The sequence below is a fragment of the Poecilia mexicana genome, unplaced genomic scaffold (assembly GCF_051168715.1).
Source record: "Poecilia mexicana isolate PSO_F unplaced genomic scaffold, ASM5116871v1 scaffold_17, whole genome shotgun sequence".
Taxonomy (NCBI): Eukaryota; Metazoa; Chordata; class Actinopteri; order Cyprinodontiformes; family Poeciliidae; genus Poecilia; species Poecilia mexicana.
Genome location: NW_028263386.1, coordinates 29,004,678 through 29,030,586, shown reverse-complemented (window position 1 = coordinate 29,030,586; position 25,909 = coordinate 29,004,678). Strand labels below are relative to the sequence as shown.

The following is a 25,909-nucleotide window of genomic DNA, read 5'->3' as shown; positions in this document are numbered from 1 at the left end:
GTCTTTTATTATTATTATTATTATTATTATTATTATTATTATTATTATTATTATTATTATTATTATTATTATTATTTCCTAATCCCTCTGACACTTAAGATGTACTAAATTCATTTGGTTGTGTGTGTGTGTGTGTGTGTGTGTGTGTGTGTGTGTGTGTGTGTGTGTGTGTGTGTGTGTGTGTGTGTGTGTGTGTGTGTGTGTGTGTGTGTATTTTCAAGAAAAACAACACAATAAGCCCTCCGGTCACCTTGTTACCTTTGACCTTTTACCCATGACGCACAACTCAATTGCCTCTTGCACAGTGAGATAAGGCGGCTAACTGTGGAGCTCAACAGTAGCGAACGTTCCAGATTACAGAACAGTTTTTGGTTGATTAAAAAAACGTTTTTGGTAAATAAAGTGGAGTAGACTTGCTGCTTGTCAGATGACGGAAATCGTTGAACGTTGTATCGTTTCTGCTTCAGCGGTTTAAGCAGAGAGGTAATGAAATACAACAGAACTGACAGGCCTCTAGTCTGCCTTTCTCTGAAGAACTACTGAGCAGGAGGAGACAGCCAGGTGAGGAAAAACTGTTCTTGCCTATTGATTCGATATTTTTATCGTTGTTGTTGTTGTTGTGCTATTAGCTAGCTGCTAGCTATCGACTTTGCTAGCAAAGCTAGATAACTGAAAAGTTTCTTCCCTGTATCGTTAATGATATCAGTTATTCTTCAGCGTTGCTTATGCAATACGAGGCACATCGTCTGTCCAAAACCAATCATCTCCGTAATGGATACATGTCTTCTAATTTCCTTTCCTGCATAATGTACATTGCATTTATTCTAGCATTAGGTAAATGTATCTTGAAGGAGAATAGCACTTAAATAAAAGTCCAACAAGGATATTCATTTAGAATTAAAAATAACTCACCCTGAACTACCATGATTTATATAATGTATGTAATAATCAATCAAGCTGCTCCTCTCTAATAAAAGTATGTCATTAATGAAGGGGAAAAACCTCAATCCAGACTTTAAGTAATATTGTTATGTTGTGCTATGGACTGAAAAACATATTGGTTTAAACACAAGGGTAAATAATTTGTAGTGTGGTTTATTATAGTATTCTGATCATAATTCATTATGTTTTGCTTTTTCAGTTCAAAGATCGTAAAGAAAGATGTCAGAAACAAAAAAGAAGCAGCCAAAGGTAGTGGATTGTTGACCAACTGGGTCAGAACGAGTACCGCAGGTATGAACATAAAGAAAATAAAGGTTCTTACCATGATCAACATGCAGTTTTTGGTAGTGAACAATATATTTAATATTACATGTTAATATGTAGTAAATCTAGTTGTATATCTCACAATTTGTAATTTATCATTGTTTAAACTCTGAAAGATGTGTGACTTTAATATTCTGTCCTAAAATGCGGTTAGATGTGCCCCTGTTTTTTTTTTTTTTTTGAGCACCTGCCCCTTTAGTGGTCTCTGCACAGCCCTGCTGGTTCTTACACATTTTCTTGCCGACCCGACTATTTAAAAGATTAATCCATGAATTATTTACAATGAAATATTTTTTTTCCTCTCTGCCACTGGCCATAAGCCAGTCTATGGCATGGAGACCTCAAAAGACTTGCATCCATAATTATAACGAAAGATGGTATGCGTGGGGAACTGAACACATATACACCATATTTTTCAGATTTTTATTTGCAAAAAGGTATTTTCCTTCCACTTCATAATGCCACTTTGTACTAGTCTAATACATAAAATCTCCATAAATTTCACAAAGGTTTTTAGTTATGACGTGTGAAAAGTGAAAATGTTTAAAGTATGTTATTGTTTGCCCATCAGATCTTTCATTGACCTCTTGGAGTGAGTCAATACACAAATTCAGCCATTTCTTTGAAAAATCATTCCTTTTACAGGTATCATTTTAATTTAAATTAAACTTCATAAGGTTTAGACACCTTACGGTGTTATTTATTTGCCGACAGGCTGTGAGGTGAAGGAACACACGTGCAGCTGCTTTCTGTCTAGATGTGAGGAGAGCAGAGATTGCCCATGGACCTTATCTGCTTAATGATTGTGGACTCTGCTATTTAGATAAGATGCATATAAATAGGAGGCATATTCCTAAGCTCTCCCAAACACTGCGTGTCAGAATCTTATTCATCAAGTTAGCTAAAAGCTGCAAGAAAACAAAGTAGGAGACTCGAGAGGAACCAGAACAAAGAAGACTAGCAGTCAAAGCAGGTTGGTGTTAGACCTGATATGCTAACATTATTATTTTAATGTTATCTAAGAAGGTACAGCTGCAGGAGACTTAAGGGTTTCATTTTTAAGCATGAATTGAAAGCAGGCCATTCAGGTATTTCACATTTTGTTTGTTTTCCTCCAGGATGAGCCCTGATCATAAGGATGGAGGCCAAAATCAAAAACAAGAACAAGACTTTTATCTGTGCTGCCTAACCAAGAAACGGTTGATAATGTTATCAACTGCTGTTGGACTTCTTATCCTGTCCATCATTATTGTCTCTGCTGTGATTCTCACCAGACCAGCAACCAAAGGTACAAACTCTGTTATTGTGGTTTAGGGCTGAAACGATTCCTCGAATGATTCGAGTACCTCGATTACTAAAATTCCTCGAGGAAAATTTACCTGCCTCGAAGCTTCGTTAATTTATGTTTTATTAGTTAGCGCACCGTGTTCCGGCCGGGACTTCATTTGCGTTGCGCGGAGCTCTCACTTCCGCCTCTGAGTTGTTGACAAAAGCTAAGTCTCAGCGGCATAAAGTCCAATCTTCAAGATTGGCCCGTGGGGATTTTATTGATTGATGATAATGCCCGACTTTTTATCGTTTTTGGGGAACCAATAAGCATCCTTAAAATGACTGGGAGAATGCCTGGAGTACGGCAGCATTTCTCCTCCGGGGCTGCTGGTTGAAAGCGAACGGCGGGAAGAGCGCTGAGGTGAGCGGATAGCCTGAACAGGGCGGGCGGCTGAGTAGCTGATGCTTACCGTGTAAATGTAGCTTTACCGACGAACCGCACAATACATTTCATATCCCGGTCTGAAGAAACGGGTGGCGGAGCGCATCGTACATGGCTGGTAGATGAGTTTCTGAGTGTGACCAGTGAAGGTGTCGTAAATATCCCGTATTGCTTCCCCCCGTGTTCGTCCCCCGGTCTAACGGTTCGTCAGTCCGCTGGTCTATTTCCTCCCCTCCACCCCATGTTCGTTCATTCGCCCTCTCCTCCCACTCCAGGCGGCATTTCCCGTATTTTCAAACCCAAAGCGTGACAGGTTAGGTGGCAAGGTGAGTTTAATTAATCTATTAAACTCACTGAAGATGAATACATAAACTAAAAGCTGGATTGTAGACATTTTTTATAAGCATATTTGTGAGCCTGCCTCTTTGTTATTAAATTCAATATAATTTCAGATTTTTCTATAACTTTTCTTCTGGTTAACTTAGAAAGTGAGATATTATTGTTACAGGTTAGTTTTCTAAACTACAAAAAAGCAACTGTTAGGGATGCTCAAATATGAAAAATTGGACTGATATTGATATCTGATAGTAACACCGGTATTATGCCAGATTTACCAATATTTCATTTTATAAATTTTTTTTATCCGATTACTCGATTAATCGTAAGAATAATCGATAGATTACTCGATTACTGAAATATTCGTTTACAACAGCCCTATTGTGGTTCACTTTTTGTTCTTATAAATTAAAATTCAGCTATGTCCTGAGATTATGCTAAATTTCACATACAAAATATATGAATTCAGTGCGGTTTTGGTTATCACTAAATTTAATGAGTTTTCTTGATAAAATGCCTGCACGTAGGAATCCACATAAAGTGTTCCAAGGGAAACACCTTTTAACACCTGGAGCAGGAAGTAAGATCAAGTTAAAGGTAAAGCACAAGCACTTCTAGAATAGATTGTTCTAACAGTTCCATCTTCTGCTACTGGATTAGTTATTTAGTTATCAAGTTAATGTAATGCTGTCAGAACTTATCTGCTGTTGTAAAGTGATAAAACTGGAGGTAAAACCAATTATTGCTTAGGTTTTTCTTGAACCTATAAATATAAACAATAACCATTTCTGTCAGCACTTTGAGGTCACATCTTTAGTTTTGTTCCTTTATGACTAAATAGGAAGCCTTGTATTTTCATAGTATTTACAAACATGGACAAACAAGTTGGTAGCCTTCTATTAGATTATTGGATTATTAGTCTGTTCATGACTAATAATCCAACAATGGTTATTGAAATAACTTCAAGCCAAGAAGTCATTGAGCTGTTTGGTGACATGGTGTGTAAAACACTGAAAATGGAGCACGGGAAGTGAAGGACAGCGTTGTCCCAGGAGATTAAAATCAGAATGAAAGAGCAGCATATTTAAAGGTAAAGCCTATAAGATCATCTCCAACTGCACTGATTATTCAGAAGTTTAAGGTCCACGGGACTGCACTCAACCTTCCTAGTCACTGAAATCAAATCTGTCATTTGGTTGGCTCATTTGACAGGTCTCATTACTTGTATTTGACTCTTTGTTTTACCCAGCTCCTGTTCCGCTGTTTACTACTGGTGGAGACATGCTGGACTTCCTGCTTCAGTCAGGTGAAATCAGTGAACATGATGGTCTCTTGGCAACCTGGTTCCACCGAGCCAACAGCAAGGAGCAAATGAACATGGCTCTTGCATGTAAGAGCACATAGATGCAGTCATATTAGTATTTTGTCCTTGGTTTACATTCTGAACAATTGTAACAACATACTCATCACAAAGTATGATTCTTAGAAAACACAGCTTTGTTTTTTTCCCGTCCTTCAAGCTGATGTTATGATCCTAGAGGCAGATGTTACTCTGGAGGGTTATGGAACTTCCGATCAGAAACCAGTACCGATCATGGCTCACCCTCCTGATGTTTATAGTGACAACACCCTGGACCAGTGGTTGGATGCTGTGTTGGACTCTAGAAAAGGTGCAGATTACACCCAAAGAAACAGTATTCGTGTAGCAGATGTGATTGAAGTTTCATTGGTTTGTATCAACTTTCAGGCATAAAACTTGACTTCAAGGCTCTGGACTCTGTGGGTTTCTCTCTGGACCTGCTCAAGCAAAAGAACAGCAGCAGAGGAATAAACAGGCCTGTGTGGCTCAATGCAGACATCCTTCGAGGTCCCAACGTACCAAGCTTTGTGTCTCCAGTCAATGGAACCAGGTCAGAATTCTTAGAGCTTAAAAGTGAAATGAAGCAAAGTTGTTAGTGAATTGCTGTTTTTCATCACTTTCCCAGATTTCTTCAACTGATTCAGAAGACATTTCCAGATGTGACTTTGTCTCCTGGATGGATGGTGTGTATGTTCATGACCTAACAGGATGTGAGCACACATCAGTTTGGTGTTCTTGTTTCATGTTTTTAGCCATTATGACTCCAATGGGTGGAGTGAGTGTTCCAGTGACTTCTACAGTTCTGCGGTCAATGTCTTGGTTCCTACCTGGTCACTAGGATATTTTTCTTTAAATGAAAACAGGTAATAAACGTTCAGAAACGTATCCAGTTTATGTGTGGATCAACTTTTGTTGGTGGTGGCCGAGAAACCCACTCTCACCACAGAGTTATGATTCAGTAGCTTGTAGAACAGCAGTCTCAAACTCCAAACCTAACACAAAGTTGATAGATGCCTCTTGAGATGCAGAAGTGAAGACTCTCGTCAAGGACCTCCTGTCTTCTGGGTCATGCAAATGTCACAGGATACAGGCTGTCTGTGTTCTCACAAACTGAGCTCATTTACAGTTAACATCACTATGTTCCTGACAGGTTCTCTATATTCCTGGAATTGGAACTTATTCCAGAGACATGGTGGAACAGATGTATCATCTGATCAAAGATGTCCTTCAGAAGGTGAGAGGAAAGAAACATCTGTGGGTAAAACTGGGTGTAGAGTTCTCTGTCATAGGTCAGCACAGCTGAAACAGCAGATGCATGTTAGTTTAATTTGCTGCTTTAAACTATTCATAATTCCTTCAAAAGCAGAAAGAATGCAATCTGGTGTTTGTTGTGTTAAACAGGTTAGGTCAATATAACAATGGCAGCCACCTCTGGTTGTGTTAATCTGGTCTGCCCCCTCAAAGAGTAACATATTGTGAATTTCTCCCCTGAAATGACATTCACTGTTTATGCTACTCTAATGTATTTAAATAAACATTTATTTTTCACATTTCATAAAAAATATATAGCACAGTTTTATTTTTTTTAGCAATTACTGAAGGCTGCTTCTTAGTGGACTGCACAGCAGTGTAACAGTAACTGTCTGGTCATAAACTGTAGTTGAACATTGAATCTCTGTAGGTGACATTCCCAGTCCATGCTCTGCTGGTCCATAGAGGATGGCAGCACATCAGCTGGCTCCTCAACCAGTCACCAAGGTACCAAACAGCATCAACCTTACAAGGATCACAACATATCAGTCACACAGACATGTGTGGACAGACCTGAAGCTTGAAGTAGCAAATACATTCAGCAGACCTTAAAGTCGGTCATTCTGGTAACAAGTTTAAGCTGTACATGTTTTTCTAGGTTCAGCTTGACTCTGTGGCAGGGTTCAGATCATCCAACCGTCAGTGACCTGCTGTTTGTCCGGGACAACACCCAACCTGCACAAGTCTATTACGATATCTATGAACCTACACTGACAGCGTTTAAAGAGGCCGCAAGTAAAGAATAATGCTCAATGTTCAGGCAGTACTTGTAATGTAGATGAAATAATCCAATAACGGAAAACTTCACAAATTAATTTGTGTTTTTCTTTTGGTTGAGCATTGTTTTCAGAGATTGTGAGAGTGTGACAACTAAAAAAAAAGGAGTAAATGATGAAGCCTAACTTAGACTTGGGATTCTTCAAAACCTTCTTTTAAAACATAAATATGCCAAGAAATTATGACTGGATTTGGAAATGCTAATGTTACCTGCTGCACTGACATATCGTTTAGTACATTCTGTTACCATGCAGAAGTTGTAGTTGTTTGCATCATATACCAGCTAGATATGAAAAAAGGCTTGAGGAAAACTGATGTCTTCATTGAAGTGTTTTTGGAATGTGTTGAATGTGTCTCCAGGAAACCGCAGTGGTGTTCGGAGGTTTTATCCTGGAGGAAACCTGATGGACTTTCTTTATCCAGTTCACAACTGGAACAGCAGCTTCCTCACTGATGTCACCCAGCACAGCAGTCTGGGAGTGCGCTGGTTTTCAGTCACTGATGAGGCCTTCCTGCTGGCACGGCTCTCAGGTGAAGGCCCTGCTGAAATAACACTTCCAATAATTTGTTGGAATGCTCCGATTTTTTTTTTTCCACGCAGCACCGTGTCACAATCTTTCTCTTGGATCTCTGACATCAACTAACGCTACACTTTTATCAGACCCTGAAAAAAAATCAATGCTACGGCAGAATAAGATCCCAGAAGAATTTTCTGTCTAGCTTTACCCAGTGTAGTATGGAAAACTTTTTTCCTTTTAAGTCTTTTATTACCTTTCCACATTTTTCACTTAATTCATATTCTCCAGGGATAATCTATCCATTATTGTTCCAGTACTTTAGCTGTTGTAAACCTTGTCCTTAATTGATTTCTGGTTCAGCTCACATGTAAACCCAAGCCTTGGGCTGGAGGCATTTCTGGTTCCATCCTGGTTCAGATCTGTTAGTCTGACTCACACTGAGATCAGGAAGGAAGCCTTGTATCAGTCCAGAGCCTCGGTCTGCTGAAATACTGCTGACCCTGGCATGGACTTGCTTGACCTTAACGTAAAACTTCAGTGACTATATACTCACTACGAATGCTTTTCATAATTTCATTATGTAGAAAATTATACAACTCTTACAAATTTCTCCTCATTCAGTTTTCAATAACGCCCTACTCACTCAAAGCTGGACTGAAATTAGTTCACAATCTGCACATCACATCAAAGTCCAGACAAAAATGCTGACTGAGATCTAAAGAAGCTGAGTACTGATGCACTGAACCTGCTGAATCTCATTTCTGGACTGTGTCTGTGTGTCTCTAGATGAGGATGGTGGGATGCTGGTTCTTCATGTATTTTCTGACAGAAATCAGCCTGGAGTTCCTGTGCTGGGAGATTCTGGGACCAGCTCCCAGCCCTTCACACTTCAGGTAAATAAGTGGAGATGAGCCAACCTTTTTATTCCACATCACTTTACACAATCACTGCAGTAGACCTGGCTGACAGCACTCCTTAGCCAGGGAGTTCCTTTGGGTTTGTCTTGTCCCTGCAAACTCACATCTTAGCTCGGTTTACAGAGCTGCTGCAGTGTCCCTAAAACATGTCACCTTAAACATTCAATGATTCATCTTTTAAGTTAAGCATCTTACTTCAGAAATATGATTACAGTATTTCATAAAATCCCACCGTACTCCTGCTGAGCTTTTATTAGGTTGAAGTGCTAAGCTAACATTAGCTTCATTATTTTATTTTGATATGACTTATTTGTAACTGGGCTCCTAACATAGGTATTTCAGTTTTGCTCCAGTTAATCATCACGTAGGTAGAGTTCACTGAAAAAGTTGTTATTTCACATGTTGGATTTTAAGGCCAGAGTTGGCTTTTTTTTTTTGGAAAGTTTTTTCGTTTCTTTGTTTTACCTAAATCATCTTCTTGCAATAAAAAGGTGATAATATCTTTTTGGCCATTATTTTAAGAAGTTGATGATATAAGTGGGACAGAGTTCTGAGCTATTCTTTCCCACTACATTTCTTATGTCTCTCACATTAAAATCCAATTTAGGCATAAAAAGTTGTACATATGCATACCAATACTTCAGTTGTTAGCTATGATTTTGTAAACCAACTACCGTATTCTCCGCACTATAAGGCGCACCTAAAACCTTCAATTTCCTCAAAAGCTGACTGTGCTTTATAATCCGGTGTGCCTTATATATGGACCAATATTGAGCCACAACAGGTATAGCAACTACGGTAAGCAGCTGCCGACTTAATTTTCACCCGTAGAAGAAGAAGCGCGCGGTGCATGCTGGGATAGTTGTCAGAACGCTGGTTTGTTAATAAAGTTTACTGACCTATCTACCTACAGACTGTCTACAATCAGGTCGTCTGCAGGTCATTTAGCACCACCTTCTCCACCAACATGCTGTGTGCAAACGGAGAAGGGTGACCATCGTCCGGCCACGCCCTGGCCCAGTCGCGGAAGGCTCTCCTCGCCGACCGAAGTCGGACTGTTTTGTTGACATTCTTTATGTCAATAAAGTGGCTTTAGACATTCATCCGGGGTGCTTCACTAGGGTTACCAAGGGACCAGCCCCTATACATTTAAGGGGAAGGGGGGGGAGAGACAGAGACTGCGGCGGCAGCGTGTCGGTTGGTCTGTGTTACCCAGAAAGCAGTTGGGCACAATATCGCAACACCAACACCGTGAGTGAAATAATGACTGGGGCAGCCTGCTATATAAAGTACTCGGGGACCAATTCTTTATTATTACACACATATGTAAAGTACGTCCTGTATAGGTTCAATACGGCACAGGTGGCAACCCTAACTGTATCGTCTGTTCTATGCGCCTTTTTTATGAAAAAAGTTTTAAAATAGGCCATTCATTGAAGGTGCGCCTTATAGTGCAGAAAATACGGGACTGTATTTTGTACCTTTCAACACTTTCAATAAAGTTTAGAGAGCAATGAAATGATGCAATGTACACCTGAGGACCTGCTACATGCATGTATTTTGTTTGAAGCGTGTCTGTGAGCTGCTTGGGCAGAGGACTGATGCACCCTGGGGGGTTTATCTTCGGGTTCATGGTCATCAGCTTCTGGAAGCTTCCCTCAAACTGCTGCAGGCCACCTACTCTGCAGAGGAACTCTACAGGCCCATCTGGATCAGCATGGAGAGTTCCCAAAGTAGCTACAGCACAAATGTGCGTATTATTTAGGTCATTACATATTTGAACAAGTCATAAAAATGCTTACAAAAAATAACTTTTAAAAGGTCATTTGAAACAAATTGATTATCAGGTTGACAGTCAAGTGCATGCAACTGTTTCCTACTGGACTTAAGTTCATGCTTACTGACCTGAAGTAAGCATGAACTGTATGTCATCTGTGTATTTCAGGATTTTGTGTCCACAGTGGAGGAGTTGTTTCCATATGTCACTGTGGTCTTGGCTGAGCAGAACTGGCCTCCTCTGATCCCAGCAGCACTGACAGGCCTGTCCCAGAGGCTGGCTGTTCACCTCACCTCAGCATCTCTGCTCAAAGAACCACAGGGACTTCCCTCCCTGAAGGAGAGGAACCAGTGTGACTTTGTGGTGGAGGTAGACACAGAGGACACTGCAGAAACTTTTAGAATTATGAAGAAGCTCATGGCCCAACAGGGAGGAAAATTAAAAGCAAATCTCTACATGATGACTAGCCAGTAAAAGAAACTATATGACACAACCATATGAGGCTGGACCGTCTCACCCAGCATGTTGATGGAGATTATCTTTAGTGTCAGTGAGGAGTTGTTTGCTTTATTTCTTTTCTCTAACCATCACACCTTGATTTTAATAAAGTTAAATGGAATAAAGCCTGGTTAGTTCTCAAAGTATGTTTTCTGTTTGCATTATGTATCATGAAGAAAAACGATGCTAAGGTTAAAAATGAAGGTCCTCATACTGTCGAAACTTTCTATTTACAGTTGCAAACTTTAAAGTCTTTCAATGAGATTTTATTTGATCGACCAACTTTAGCATAACTGAAAGAAAATAAAGCTCTGAATAAACAGTGTTCATGTGTGTTTGATCTTCAGTGAGAAGAAAGCCACAAGAGGATGTGCAAGTCTGTCAAAAAACCCTGAATTTTTTTCTTGCACATGCAAAATGCTGTGTGGAGGAAAACAAACTGCACATCATCCTGAACACACCAGTACCAGGGATGGTGGTGGCAGCTCAATGCTTTTTGTCTGCAGACCTTTGGAAGCTAATTAGTTGATGGGGAAAACGGTCAAAGCCAAATATAAGGTGGAAGTTCACCTTCGTGGAATGTGATGTTTCTCAGTCCTTAGGTCCACTGCAATGCGTGTTTTAGGTGTTTACCTTCTGCCGTACACCTAACTTTAATATGTGGGTGACTCTCAGACTTCTGCAACACTTGATGGCTGCAAAGGTCATGCAGTCATCTGAATCAGATGTGCTGGAACAGACACATCTGCTAACAACAGCGAAGGATGCCAAAGCCGCTTCTCTTGGCCCACTGAGGTTAATTTTTGCTTCAAAAAAAAAAAACAATCAGATGAGATGCTGGAAAAAGACTATTGTCGTGTTCAGGTTGAGTTAAAAGAAGTTAGCCTATCAGTGAAGCTATACAAGCCTAAAATAGCATCTCAATGCTAAACATGTAGCCGCAGCAGCAGCACAGACGTCCCCAACAATAATGTCAGCGTCCACTGGTCACATTTCTAGAGAAGTTCCATGAATGAGCAGGAGTTCCTGAAAGATGAATGGATAGAATAACACAATCTGATGTTTGAAGAACCTGAATGTCCATGTGTGCATGTTTTAATTAGTTTTACTTTTGTGTAACCAGGTTGTTGTGTTTAACAGATTTCTGCTCAGGTCCCTCTTGAAAATGAGATGTAGATCCCGATGGGATCTTACCTGGTTAAATAAAGGAAATAATTACAAAATTATTTCAATAATTTAATAGCAAAGATTTTTATAATTGAAAATGCTTATTTTGTTCATTTGTACTTTTTGATTAAAATGCCATGACAGACCGAGCAACTAACTTGATTAAAAGCTGATTGAATCACACCACTGATAATTTTTTATTTTTTTTATATTACATCCAGAAAGGGCACAACATCAGCTAAAGTCTATACACAAAACAATCTAGAGAAAGACAGAAAGAATTATAATTTGCCTGAAGCACATAACACTTATTCTTTCTGTATGAAAAATGTCGTTCAGACTCTCTGATCGAGACTATTTAGATTTTTGATCAAAGTTAGACCGCTTAGAAAAATGTATTTTTAATAAAATATATTTTTTTCATCAATTCATTTAAGTTTGTTTACTAATTGCTACTATTAAGATGCATTATTTTGTGTTGGTATCATGCATAATAAATACTCCCACAGGTAAAACTAAAACACATAAACTTCTACCTTACCTGAATTTCTCCTTTGCAGAACAATAAAAGTAGCTTCTAGTCTACTCTAAGTTCTTGCTTTTTTTAATGATACACAAGTGTTAAAAATTTACACAAACACAACACCAAAGTGAAAAAAAAAACTAATTTTATTGATATACCCCAGTACAAGAATCTGTACAGCAAACATCATCTCTCCTAAGAGCTGTAATGACATTTATTAAACATAGACATATTTAATAAATTTGGATATAAGGAAGCAAAAGTACAAAATCAATTTCCAACCTTAGTCAATAGCTTAAAATCTCCATTTTATTCTTTGGTTTGCATTTCATCAGAGCATTATTAAAAAAAAATAAAATAAAAAAATTCTGTGTTTTTCAGAAAACACCAACAGTAGCATTATTTGACTGTTCCATGTGTTAAGCAGCACACTGATGATCTGGCCCATAAACTGGCCCTGCTGTCTACAGCGGGGTGCTGTGCACTATGGTGTTCGCGGCACCATAGTTGCCTGTGACCTCCTCAGACGCAGGCAGCTGCCTGTTTCTGCTCAGGTACTGGCTGCAGGAGCAGAAGGTGTGATAAAAAGAGGAGGAGAGGCCTGCAATATCTGTGGAGATGTAAGGAAGGACCTCAGGAGACGCCTGGTTATAATAACTGATCTGGGGAGAAAGTAGAAAAGTAACTAAGGTTGGACCTAAAAAGACTTTAAAAGAGAAAAGATTAATCAACCATCTCACCAATGACATGTTGTTGTTGGTCTCCAGTATGGTAAATCCAGCACACAAAACCTCTCCTCTGTTGTATCCTTCAAAGGGAGGATGGGTTGCCAGGGAGACTGAGCGCAGAGCAATGACATAAGGGTCTCTGAAGAGGGAAAACAAAGAGTGGCTGTCAGTCCTGTGGGACAGATGTGGATCAACTTCAGGAGGACATGTCTATACATGCAACTGACCCATGGCCACATGGCTTCCTTCTGGAGGCTAGAAGGATGAAATCCTGGAGAACACCTTCTCCAGGATTGGTGGAGGTGGGGGACCCACCCGCAGCCTGACGCACTGATGGTGTCACCACACGATAAATAAAGTCATCATCATCAACACCGTGAATCAGCTCACATTTCCTGGTTTACAAAGGATATGCACAGATCACCAGGTAGAAATAATTATAGCCAGTGGTTTTCAAGAATGTGTTCATAAGTGGAGCTCACTTTTTGAAAACTGAACAGGACAGTGTTGTGTTTTATATTATGAATGTGAGGGGAAACTCAGCTCATCCTGATGTCATTTCCCAGCAAAACAAAACTGTTTTTCAGCAGCAAACTTTGGATACTTTCTGTAGAAAGAACTGCAACATTTTCCCTTGAGGTGTGTGCTGAGTGACTGCTGTATGTGTAGCAGTTGTGATGCACAAGCAGGGAGTTTCTGCCATCTTTGTGAGGAACCAGATTGGTAATATTTGCCTTTCGGTCTGCCCTTGCCACCTTAGGCGTCACTTTATCAGTAGGAATAGAAACATGCGGTCAAGCAACAACAGACTGAACTTGCACTCCACTTTTAGTTTTATTTGTTTCTGGGCAGGAGAACGGAGACACCATTTCTCCTTACACCATTTAGACGAATGAATAATTTGGTCAGATAAAGTACTAAATATTTGATTTATTTAGTTATTTTTTCTACAGAATCATTTAATTGACAACTTCACCTTTCAGTATCTGGCAGTTATTCAGTATTACTGTGTGGTTTTAACTGTCCAATAAGAGCTTAAAGAACAAAAACAAAATAATGTCATGCCACATTCTGTCTACAGTAAATTGATGGTAATAAATGGAATAAAAGTGAAAGTTGTTATTTCAAATTTGATGCTGTACTAAGTTTAAGATATTAGTGTTAAATTGGCTGAAATGAATTCAGAAGTATTTCATGTAAAGGATTAAATGCTACAACACTACATATATCTGTCCTAAAACGTTCTGAGGCAACATGCTGTGATCTGTGGTTTAGCGGTTAGTGCAATCTATATTGATCTCTATGACAAAAATCATAATGAAATATCTGAATGTTAAGAACACTGGTTTAGTCTGAATGCTGAAGGGAGTCTGCCATTTTCACTATCAGTGAGGTATTTATTATAGAGACCATTGGAGAACAACGATGGAAGAAGTTATGAAAAAGGAAACTATTTTCTACAACATGTTTTGAACTTCATTTCTATATCTTCTTATTTATAGTTCTGAGAGAGATCAGAATTGGCCATCATTGTTATAAGAAGGTAAGGTAATTTTATTTATACAGCACATTTTCAGCAAAAAGGCAGTTCAAAGTACTTTGTTGCTTCATAAGTTTCATTAAAACTTCCTAAAAACCATAGACCAGAATTTGACCTCAAAATTCTGATCTGTGCATCTACAACAAGAAGGACAAGTTCACCTGTAATCAGTGTCATTATTATTATGATGATGATTCCAAAAAGTGATTTTTTTTTTACATCAGTTTAGGCTATCTTATGCTACTACTTAAAAGAGTTTTACAGTTCTCTCACTGCTTTACTTGTTTGCAATTTACTATTTTCAATTCAGTTTATCATCTAAGCTCTTGTGTATTTAAGGGTACAATGATATTTAACCATATTTTTCCAGTGATTATTGGAATTTAAATTCCTTAACATTATGGACAAGTAGCATGACTGTTGTGTCACTTTGGCCAAACCAGAAACCAGAGTTCACACTAAAGGTAAATAAAATATGGCCTTTGGTCTAAGGAAGGATAACTCAATAGTGCATGTTCTTCATTGATTCATTGAAGAACATACGTTCACAAGTTAAGAATTATTCATTCTAGATGGACACGTTTTAGCCAAAACACCAAAATTATGAGGAACTGCAGAAAATGACACTCACTGACAGACATGTGGTGAAGCATTACGATTTATGTTAATATATCTGTAAATGTGTGTGTGGATGCATTACTTATAGTGCATGTCCCAACTTGTTCTGTTGCTTAGATCAGCAAGTAAACAAAAGGCTCTGTGAGCAGGAACATCCACCTCCGCTTCCACCCTGAAACTCAACATGGACTTTTGCTCCAGGGTGTACAGACGGACCTAACAGAGGGCAAACCACACAGCTCTGTGTACTGAAACAGGAAAGATGAACTCATCTCATTTCAAAAAATAAAAGCACTTCCTCAGACCTTATCTTTCTCTGTGCTGAGGCGCCAGTTCTTCCTAGCTGCCAGCATCTTCAGGGCTGACACGTTGTTGTAGCTGAGATACACCTGCTCACAAAGACACACAGCACATGGCTTACAGCAGTGGTCCCCAACTCCCGATCCACGGACCGGTACCGGGCCGCGCAAGAAATAATTAAATTTTTCCGTTTTATGTATTATTTGAGTCTGGAGGATCTTTTATTTTGAAAATCCTTTAACCGGATTCTCTGTTACTTGCGCGCCAACACTGAGCCCACAAGCAGCAAAATGAGTAAGAAACAGATCAGATGTCTTTGGAAAGTTTCTTTGCTAAGGGGAAAAGGCCCAGAGAAGAGACAGGAGGATGGATTTATCCCGGACCGGTAGGTGAGTCAAACATTACAAGCCGCTCTGCGTAACATGCGGCGACCGGCTGCTAATGAGGCAATGAAGCTTCAAACTGCTTCGCCACGTAGAGACCAAGCAGGCTGAGGATATAAGCAACACTTCGGGTGTCATTGCCTCCATCACTCCCAGATGGGACCGTCTGGTTGCAGAGAAACAAGCTCAGGGCTCCGTTAGTCATTATCGTGAGTTAAAATCTTCACGAAAGTAAAATGTTCGTTTTTGTGGCGCATCTGTATCTTATTTTGAAGGGATATGTAAACGTTACCATAGCGACCAGAGTCAGAGCGTTTGGGCAGTGGTCGAGAGGAGATGAGTAGAGCTTGTGAGTCTTAAGTCTGGTTTAGACGGCAAGATTTAAGAACTGTCGGCCGATTCTCCAAACCTTTGTGACCACAGAGCTGATAAAAGTCCAACAGGTTCGATCGGTTCATGTTCAGCCACACGGCAGGAGCAACAAACCACACGAACCGATTCCAGTCACGAACATCCCGATTCCAGAGGATAATCCAGAAAAACCCCAACATAGCGGGAATTTAAAATAACCAAACACGGATGACGATGTAGAAGCAACAGTGACAGTTTGTGGAGTCATTTTAAGAGATAAAAGACTAAAAAAGAAAAGGCGGTGGATAAAAGACGACGGGAGCAGCCGCTCTATTTGCTGCACTATGATTTGGAGGTGAGTTATGATTTTTCATAGTTAACATTTTTAACTGAATAAACATAAACATATATAATAACGACCTTTACATATAATAATAAACATTTTCACATATCATCTCCGATATCCACCAGACTCTCAGTTACGCGATATGTGAGCTGTTTAGGATTCCCCTCTGTTCTTACGTCACCGCGCTTTCTGATTGGCTACCTGTCACATTCAACAGGTTGTGTTCTCGTTCCCAGTCAGGGAAGGGAAAACCCCACAGGCTGCGATAAAAGGGCCAAGACAACCCAAATTGGGGATATTCAGGATTTAACGGGAACACCCCCCAACCCAATAGTTAAAAATGTTAACTATGAAAAATCATAACTCACCTCCAAATCATAGTGCAGCAAATAGAGCGGCTGCTCCCGTCGTCTTTTATCCACCGCCTTTTCTTTTTTAGTCTTTTATCTCTTAAAATGACTCCACAAACTGTCACTGTTGCTTCTACATCGTCATCCGTGTTTGGTTATTTTAAATTCTGACAGCATGTTCTTTTTTTCTCTTTCATATTCTTAGTGACATTCTTAAGCATACTGACAATATCCAACGCTTTAATTAATCTAATTATTTTTGAATATATTATTTTCCTTCATTTATTGTGAATAAATTTAATTAAAACTCTAAATATAAACTTTATAGAACTTTTGTCTTTGTGTCACTATGCAGTTCAAGGGTTTCAGTTTGGGATTCCCTCCCATATTGAACTGTGATAAACATGTTTTACATAAATGAGTGTCAGTTATTGTTGATGTTTGTAAAAAAAAAAAAGTGCTGTCAAATGTGTCTGATTTCAGTCTGTGTGCTGAGGTGATCTGTGTTGTGTTATCTGCCTGGCTCTTTAATGTTCTCTATGAGGGAGTGAACTCACCTGGTTCCTGGGGTCCCAGGGGACAGACAGAGGAACTTCACTCTGTTTGCGGGAGATGATGTACTTCCTGAAATACATTTTTTTCTGACATGAGACAGTATGAACCCATTCGTAACATTATAATTTCAGACAACTTATGGAAGTGTGCTCAAAGTGTCATGTTACACTGCAGAGCTGAAAAATGTTGAATTCATCATTGGAACTTTAAAGTTCAAGTAAAACTTTAACGTTCTATCTGGAAAGCAAACCTTCACCTGTCCAGGCGGATTTTTTTCCTGGCTGTTGCTTCTTGTAATCTTCTCTCACCTTCCTATAAATAAAGGATATATGCGCAGACACAGGTACATACACATACACACACATGCACACACACACACGCACAAACACACAGAGGAGGTAAAAAAACCTGAGGTAGTCTAAGATCTGCTTTCACACACGGAGCCAAATGTTACTTGGACAATCAGTGGCTCAAGGTCTGCTGTGTTTGTCATGATAATCATTGCTACAATCTGATTATAGTAACTCATAATTCAAGTGCAGTCCTGCAGCGAGAGCCAATACAAAGTTCTGAACTTCAAAAGGTTTATGATGGGTGATATGTTGATTAGATATATCCCAATTAATCAGTTTGCAGTTCTGAGCTTTGTGCATGCAGGCCATTAACATTACTAACAATTTACAAGTTAACATACTGGAGGTTAAAATGTAATAGGGGTTCTTTTAAAAACTTGAAATAGAAATTTCAAAGAGTTGATAACTCCACCCACAACTTCCAAAGTCAATATAAGGAAAACAGATTCACAGTTTTTCTCAGTCGCTTTGGTTCACTTCTCAAAACTTCTTGTTAAATTTTCAAATTATTGTGCCGCTCATTAGGCCCGTCACGATAACAAATTTTGCTGAGCGATTAATTGATTTATCGTTTATCGTGACAGGCCTACCGCTCATACAATGATTTGCACAAGCAGCAAATTATTGCTGGTGCAATGATGTGTGCACACCAGTATGCCTCAATTTGACACTGGTACTTCAAGTGTCATATTTTGTTTTCTTTGTGGTATTCTGATAATGGCTCCTATTTTTAGGACATAGAACATTTCTTTACATTGCTTTGCTCATGATATTCAAATACATTTCCCTTTTAACTTCAATGTCTCTGGAGCCTCTATTAAACTGCCTGCATGATGTCAAAGAATGGTTAACTCCAAACTGTCTGAACCTGAATGAAAACAACACTGAAATGATTGTGCTTGGTGAGCAACCTCTTCCTAGACAAAGTGAATTCCTTGGCCGCCTACTATCCATCGCTCCCCCACTGGCAGGAATCTCAGTGTTTTTAGACAGTTCTGTTTAACTTGAGAAACAAATGTCGACTTGGTTTTATCAATTATGCCAAACTGCCAAATCCTACATTCTTCCTAAAAGGCTGACAACTATTGTTCTTGCATTTATTACCTGCAGATTAGATTACTGCAATCCTTTATATTGTGGAATCGATCAATTAATCACTCAATCATCAATTCATCACTTGCAGTTAGTCCAAAACACTGCTGCTCGTCTTTTAACAGGTACCAGAAGGCATGACCTCCTCACTCCAGTTTAAAGGATTTACATTGGCTGCCTGTTCATTTTTGTATTGATGTTGGTGTTACTTACTCGTAAAAGTTTGGCATCTAATTATCCAACTGTTCTCCTTAACTTTTACAATCCAAAAAGTCTCTGAGGTACTCCTAGAGCAGCTGATGACCAGATTAAAACCCAGTAGAGATCGAGGCTTTGCCATTGCAGAAACACGACTCTGGAACCAGCTCCTTCATATTCGTGCTGCAAAGTCTGTACAGTTTTTGAAATCTCTTCTGCAAACTCATTTCTTTGGTTTCTGTTTGAGTTCAATCAGATCTGTTTGCTTGCACTGTCCTGTTAAGTTTATCCTATTTTTTGATTTCATTATTGTTTTTACCCTTTGTGAAGCACTTTGTAGTTTTTAAATAAATTTGACATTGAAATTGATGACCATTCAGTGTCAACATAGTTTTACACACAAACAATGAATAATTGTTGCTTTACAAGGTTAAGGTCCTGTATAGCTAACTCACCAGGGGCTCTGGTCGTATCCGTGGAAGAGTACATGGCTTCCCGCTGTCATCAAGAACCTCAAAGGTCATGAAGGCGGAGTTTATGTGCCGGTTAGGCCCCTCCTCCTGGTAGGCTTCTGCACGTACCCCCACCTCCAAACTGCAAGGAAGTGTCTCATCTATTAGCCAACAAGTGTCTAATAGATGAGACACTTTGAGAGAGTTCTGAGCCCTCACGCTATCCAAACACAAGGTTCACATTGTGTCCAAACAGAAGCCCTGGTTACCTGTTTTTGAAGGCGTTGTTGACTATAGCCCTCAGCAGGAGTCTGTCTCCAACCTGGGAGGGTCCTCTGAAAGTGAACATGTCAATGGCCCGAAGAGTAGGATGAGCCTGGCACAGGCGGCTGGGTCAGCACAGGAAGAGTAGCAGAAACAGTCACATTAGAACAAGAGCAAACCAAACTCTGTTGGAGAGAAACATATAATCATCATATTCAAGCTAATAGGAATTATTTAATCCCCAAATAACAATTGCTTTAAAATGCTGTTAGTTGCCAGTTTATTTCATGTTTTCATTATTTTGTCATTTTTTCTAAACATTAGTTCAAAGACAAAAACTGTCCTAAAAGTAGACAAAACCGATTTTCTAGAAACATTCATGAAGTCGTCATTATCTCAGGATTTTGTTTTGCAATGTTCAAATGTTCTTTTGTAAAAATAAGCTTAAGTTTTATTTTTAGCAGAAGATCCAGATCCTGATTAGTTGTTAGACATCTAAACACATAATTCATGAAAGGTTTTAGGCCTGAACAACGATGTGTAAGAACATTATTTTCTAACTAACTATGGAATTAGAGTGTACTTTTTGACATTTTCACAATGATTTCTTCTTAATTAATATGTGCCATATGAGCTGCTGCTTCAGGTTTACATATTTTATACATCAGGAATTTCTTTAGATATTAAATGTGCAAACAGGTCAGAAATGTGGCTTGTTCCATTTTTTTCTTTTCTTTTCCCCATACCAATTTGAAAGTAACAAAAGGACGTTCCATGCTTTCTAAAACTGAATAGAAACCGTGATTTGTGAAGCTTTTTCTACTTTTTTCTTCCACATAACTTTTCTTGAATATGCTTGCATGCATAAGTCTATGAGCAGCCAGCTCCTCTAACAGTGACCTTTTGTGGCTTCACTTCCATGTCGACATTATCGCTGACTGTTGCTAGACCAATGCCAGCTCAGCAGTTCAGCCTTTGACATGAACAGTGCCAGCGTTTTTACTGGCCTTGTGTTACATCCTAATTTTCTGAGTGTATATAAAGTGGGTTGTTGACCATGTTGATCATTTGTCGTTTCTCTACACCACCTGTACAAAGTAAGGAGTTACCTGGCAGCAATTGTTGCCACATTCACCATCCAGGCCATGATCTGTCCTCCAAATGTGTTCACCTGAATACAGATGAATTACAGTCAATGATGTTTCTACTTTCACATGACAAATGTTCCCTGGAAGAACGCTACCATTGATCATTCTTCGCTTTACAGCTGGAGAAACAAAAGTACATGAATAACCTGGTGGTTTGCATGCGGAGGCAGAACCAGTTCAACACTCTCCACTCTGGTCTTCTCTGCTGCCATCCCGCTACACACTGCAGAGCTGTCAGCTGGTACAGAAAGACACGCTCAAACAACGCTTCTACACTTCTGGACCGACGGCGCAGTGCGCACCCACCCTGCTCCACAGAGCCACTGGACAGGAGTTCTTTGACGATGTCGCTGTGCAGCATCCGGACCCGTCTTCGTTCAGCTGCCACGCTGTATTCCACATGCTCCCTCTGCGTCTGAGGAGCAACTGGCCTCAACGTCACCTGTGAAGAAACATATCCTAGACTTTTAACATCCTCACTAATACACAGGTAGAGCTCAGCAGCACCAAAGCATCACTCATCTGCAGTAATGTCCAGTTTTAAAACCACACTTTCCTCAGATTTACTGGAGACGGTCTAGAAATATTTCAAACAGGTTTTCATCAATTTATCAAGAGTATTACTGTTCTGTTGTTATACCTACAGTATAACAGGAAGAAAGTGTCCAACATTAGTAAAACAATTTAAGTTAAGAATGAAAACATAAATCAAGTCCAACAAACTGCATTCACAGCAAAGCAACATACTTTCAACAATGGTGTTTAATAAAGCAATTGTTTAAAATTTGAGCTCAAATATCCCTTTCTGACATTTTGGAAGATTTGATCACTAGTCTTTTATTCATAGTTATACCTATTAACACGCTTCACATCTTTTCATTTAAATATTTTGTTATTATGATTTTTTATGATGATTTTTCAAAAGCCCGATTGTTTTATTCCTTCCCTCCCCCGCTCACCTTACTTATTGTGTGGTCCTGTCCCATTTATTACAGCAAATGTCCAAATTAACACTTACAGTTAACTAATTTTATATTAGCACAGTAGCTAAGTTTAATCCTTTATCCTAAGGCAAATAGACTCAAAACGCAGTTCTGACCCACACGTACTTTTTGTCCAGTATTGGTTCGTTGGGTTACAAAGGTGGCGTAGGAATGGCACACCCTCCAGTGGCGATCAGAGAACAGGTCTTCACAGCTCACATGGATCCCCACCTGGGACAGCACACAGGAGAAACTCACACTCTTGACATGTAAGCCAGGTGTAGATGTAAATGGTGGGCAACTTTAATCCCACTGAGATTTAACATGCTTCTCCACTGTGGCTAAATTAAAACTATTCCGCTAAGAGGAGTTGACCGAAGTTTCCATAGTTTCAAACATGATGGCAGCTGTTGCTGCCAAAGGTGGAACAACCCGTTTTAAAGTGCAGGGGACATTTAGGACCAGGCTGCTTTGGCTTTGTTTGTCTGAGTCAATCAAATCATCATTTCTGATTACAGATTATCTTTGTGTGACAATAAAGTTTGATCATCTGGAACATTTAAATGTAACAAAAACAGAAAAGTCAAATGTTTCTATTCTGTTTATTTTTTTTTCTTCATTAAATTAAAGCACTGCATATGTGACACTTGAAACGTGATCAATGCTTCAAATTAATTCATCATCGTTAGGATTATATATTAGGACTGTTTACACAGTTCAGCTTCACTGACCTCCATGCTGGTGTTGAAGGCTCTGTTGACCTTTGCCCTAATATTCACCACCTGACCCACGCTGAGGAAATGGAGCAGACGGATCAGTACTTTATGTCACATTATTCTGATACACACATGGCCTTCCTGTTACCTGATGGTGTGTTCAAAGTGGATGTCATCCATGGAGGCGGTGACACAGAGACTTCCAGCATGCCTCTCAGCTGCTCACATGAAACAAGAGTCATTTCCTGTCTGGATTAGCTTCACTGACAACAAGAAATGTCGTTTCCAGAAACTCTTCTAACAGCAGGGCACACCTGAGAGGCAGGCAGTGGAGTCCATCCATTTCAGCAGCTGACCCACACTCAGCTCCTGCCGATGGTTACAGTGGCAGGGCATGACTATCTGACTCATTTTCACCTCCGTAGGGTTAACACAACCCTCTTCATCTTCCTCCTCCTCTTCATCCTCTTCCTTAAGGTCATCCAACACCTGGGTAGTCATCCTCAAACATAAAGAACAAAATTACAACCAAGAATGCATCGGCTGATTCGGATTTTGGCTGATATCAATTTTTGTTTTTGTCTGAAAAGTTGCTAAACCTGGACATTCCATAGATTTTGTTCATTTAATTCAGTTTGCTAGATCTTGCAAAAATCATTTTAATATGCATTTTGTAATTTGCATTTTGCAGCAAGAAGGTTCTGGGTTCGATTCCCAGCCTGGGGTCTTTCTGCATGGAGTTTGCATGTTATCTCTGTGCATGGTGGGTTCTCTCTGGGTTCTTACCACTGTTAGGTTAATTGGTCTCTCTAAATTGATGTGGTGTGTGTGTGTGCACGGTTGTCTGTCTCTGTGTTGTCCTGCGACAGACTGGTGACCTGTCCAGAGTGACCCGCCTCTCGCCTGAAATGTCTCGCTGGAGAGGCACCAGCAGCCCTCCTGACCCCGTTAGGGACAAAGGTGTATAGAAAATGGATGGATGGATGGTGACCAGGGCACACTATAAAATATGTTGTTTTTTTTATTTTAGAATTTTAAAAACATCTAAAATTCTATGGTTGCCAGTATTTACTGTATAAATGTAGTAATTATACGGTAAATATACATACAGTATTTAAACCACAGCTGTTGGTATTTTACCATAAATTGGAGATTTTTTTGTTCTTTTTTTTTTATTTTTTTTACAGTGCATCTCTCAGCATACATTCCTTAGTCTCGGATGGCGACAGTAATTCTTCATTTTCCTCAGTCATACCTGATTTGAGAATACGGGAAATGTCATTGTCCGAGGTTCTGTTTATATGTGTTACCCATAAATCCGTCCTGCCTTGTAGTAATGCACATGCGCACATCTATGCTACGTTTCATGCGTTTTATTTAATTGAAGATTACGGTAAGCTTTATGTAATTTATTTTATACTTGGCTTTCATTAAACTTCTGTATTGCTTCATGTTTTAAGTTTACATGACAGGCAGCTTAAACATATGTATAAATGACTTTAGTTCGCCCACTGCAATGTCGTTACTACTGTAAACAAGTCATTGTTTAAATACGTTGTTTTGTGGGCTATTCTATCTATATAGATAAATAATTTATTTTGGATTAATTACAGTCTTCTTTTTTATTAAACCGTGATAAATAGATGTCGATATGTGAGATCGAAGCTGTGTAACCGCGGTGTAATATGATAGGATATGTTAAGCATATCCTGTCATTTCAGGTGCACAGTGACCTGCGCAGTTCGGTGGACAGTGTGACTGCGCTGCATTTGATAAAGTCATACAACGGATTAATGCGCAGAAGAGTTTGCGGTGATCTGTCTGTGTTTAATTTAATTCTAATAAAAGCTGTTTCCCCTGTCTGATACTGGGGCGGCGCTAACGTGAGAGCGGGCGCCACAATACGGGATGTTTTACCGGAAAATAATAATACATGAGCACGGCGGGAAAACGGTGGTTTGACAGGAGAAGGTTCATCCTCAGCAACAGACTTTTAAACTAAGATGCCATATCTTTTCGACGGGTTAAACATAGCCGACATGATATGTGACTTATTGATCTGCATTTATAACTCAGCATATCAGAACATTCTCTTCTACCTTGTTTAGCTGCCAGTCTGACTCTGTTACCTGAACGGAGCAACCAAACAAAGCGTTCAAACTCTCCAGAACACACACGGAATGTCAAATCCCAGAGGAGCAGACCTGAGTAGTTTCTGTTAAACTTGCACCAACAAACATCCATCAGCTCCAACAGAATCCAGCCTGGCAGCCAATTCATCAAACACCCACCAACTAACCAACACCGCTTCAGCAGCACTAATAGAAGAATTCTGGATTACAAGTTTTGGACGCTTTAGGATTAATTTACCTGATAGCAGATCAACAAGTCTACACACGAAAGACAATCAACAAAATTTGCTACGTGTTCCTGTAAGTATTTCAAAATAAAAGCCATCCAACTATGCAAACTGCCATTGTGGTGTTTGGCTGTGCAATTTAGCCGCTTAACGGCGGAAACAACCAGAGCTTTAACGAGAACTAAACTATTTTGTTTTGAAGGCAAAACACTTCCACACGGAACACTCCGGTTTCGTGTGGAAATCTTCACAGCTTCACACAACTGTAGAAAAGTTGATCTTAGTTTTAGGAAGAGCTGATTGTGAAAGGGTGAATTCCGTGTGAACGTGACTGCAGCGGCCTGACTCTGTGGACTTTATACTTTGAGTTTAAAGCTGCAGTATGTAACTTTTTTTTTCATATTTGTTAAAAACCTCATTATGTCATGAAAGTAGAAGATGAGAGACAATTTGTGAAAAAATCAAGTCCCTATGCCTCTTCTCTGTGCCCCTAATGACGTTTATAAAAACATTCCGCTCCCGAACCAAAGCAGCCAATCAGAGCCAAGGGGAGTGTCTTTTATATGCACACCACCAGTGTGCCATTAGACATTTCCCTTACAGGGAAATGTCTAATTTCTGGAGTAGTATCTGGTCCAAAAACCAAGACAGGTAAACTAAAGAAGACTCACGATGAAAGGCAAGCTAAAAAGAGAGAATTAGATCGAGCCCAAAATAAAACGAGGGCAAATATCGAAGAAGCACTTCTGAGGTGGAGCTCTGCAAGGATTCAAAAGTGATCCAGTTAGCCACATCTCTATCTGACAATTAAGTATCTCTGCTTGATTTGCTTTATTTTTTATTTTAAAAAGTAACAGCTGAGATGTGGTTACAGTATCACTGGTGTTGGCACAAATCTAATATTTCTCTGTAACTTGATGCAGCACTGTCAGAAAGCCTTAGCCGGATGGTGATTCATTTTAACATTACCTGCTAATTCAACCTCAGTATAAATATTGTTTCTGTACCTACA

At 39.5% G+C, this 25,909-nt stretch overlaps 2 protein-coding genes across 4 annotated transcripts; one reads left to right on the top strand and one right to left on the bottom strand.

Annotated features, from left to right (window-relative positions):
* The first annotated feature begins 285 nt into the window (after positions 1-285).
* Positions 286-10,796, top strand: fam151a (family with sequence similarity 151 member A). Its single transcript, XM_015011382.2, has 14 exons — positions 286-561; positions 1,142-1,233; positions 2,385-2,554; positions 4,563-4,703; positions 4,834-4,983; positions 5,061-5,223; positions 5,299-5,356; positions 5,824-5,907; positions 6,355-6,431; positions 6,583-6,719; positions 7,122-7,292; positions 8,066-8,172; positions 9,767-9,946; positions 10,142-10,796. Exons 3-14 carry the CDS (start codon positions 2,386-2,388, stop codon positions 10,445-10,447), a joined length of 1,743 nt encoding a protein of 580 aa, XP_014866868.2. The 5' UTR covers positions 286-561; positions 1,142-1,233; position 2,385; the 3' UTR covers positions 10,448-10,796.
* A 1,493-nt stretch (positions 10,797-12,289) lies between these two features.
* Positions 12,290-25,006, bottom strand: LOC106932601 (acyl-coenzyme A thioesterase 11-like). 3 transcript variants are annotated; one of them, XM_015011387.2, is made up of 17 exons: positions 24,909-25,006; positions 22,853-23,040; positions 22,687-22,756; positions 22,554-22,614; positions 21,949-22,053; positions 21,146-21,281; positions 20,986-21,077; positions 20,801-20,862; positions 19,697-19,816; positions 19,431-19,569; positions 17,589-17,644; positions 17,335-17,401; positions 15,353-15,436; positions 15,130-15,263; positions 13,117-13,284; positions 12,902-13,028; positions 12,290-12,823 (listed from the first exon to the last, which is right to left on the bottom strand). In XM_015011387.2, exons 2-17 carry the CDS (start codon positions 23,037-23,039, stop codon positions 12,626-12,628), a joined length of 1,806 nt encoding a protein of 601 aa, XP_014866873.2. In that variant the 5' UTR covers position 23,040; positions 24,909-25,006; the 3' UTR covers positions 12,290-12,625. The 3 variants fall into 3 exon arrangements, with proteins under 3 accessions (XP_014866873.2, XP_087870736.1, XP_014866874.2); XM_015011388.2 differs by having other exon boundaries at positions 12,676-12,818; XM_088014610.1 differs by lacking the exon at positions 21,949-22,053.
* Positions 25,007-25,909: the final 903 nt, after the last annotated feature.

Coding starts and splice junctions, on each gene's coding strand:
- fam151a (XM_015011382.2), top strand. CDS start 2,386: ATGAGCCCTGATCATAAGGATGGAGGCCAAAATCAAAAACAAGAACAA. Junction 4,984..5,060: donor TGTGTTGGACTCTAGAAAAG/GTGCAGATTACA, acceptor ATCAACTTTCAG/GCATAAAACTTGACTTCAAG. Junction 5,224..5,298: donor TCTCCAGTCAATGGAACCAG/GTCAGAATTCTT, acceptor TCACTTTCCCAG/ATTTCTTCAACTGATTCAGA.
- LOC106932601 (XM_015011387.2), bottom strand. CDS start 23,039: ATGACTACCCAGGTGTTGGATGACCTTAAGGAAGAGGATGAAGAGGAG. Junction 20,863..20,985: donor CTCCGCATGCAAACCACCAG/GTTATTCATGTA, acceptor ATCTGTATTCAG/GTGAACACATTTGGAGGACA. Junction 15,264..15,352: donor TCAGCACAGAGAAAGATAAG/GTCTGAGGAAGT, acceptor GCCCTCTGTTAG/GTCCGTCTGTACACCCTGGA.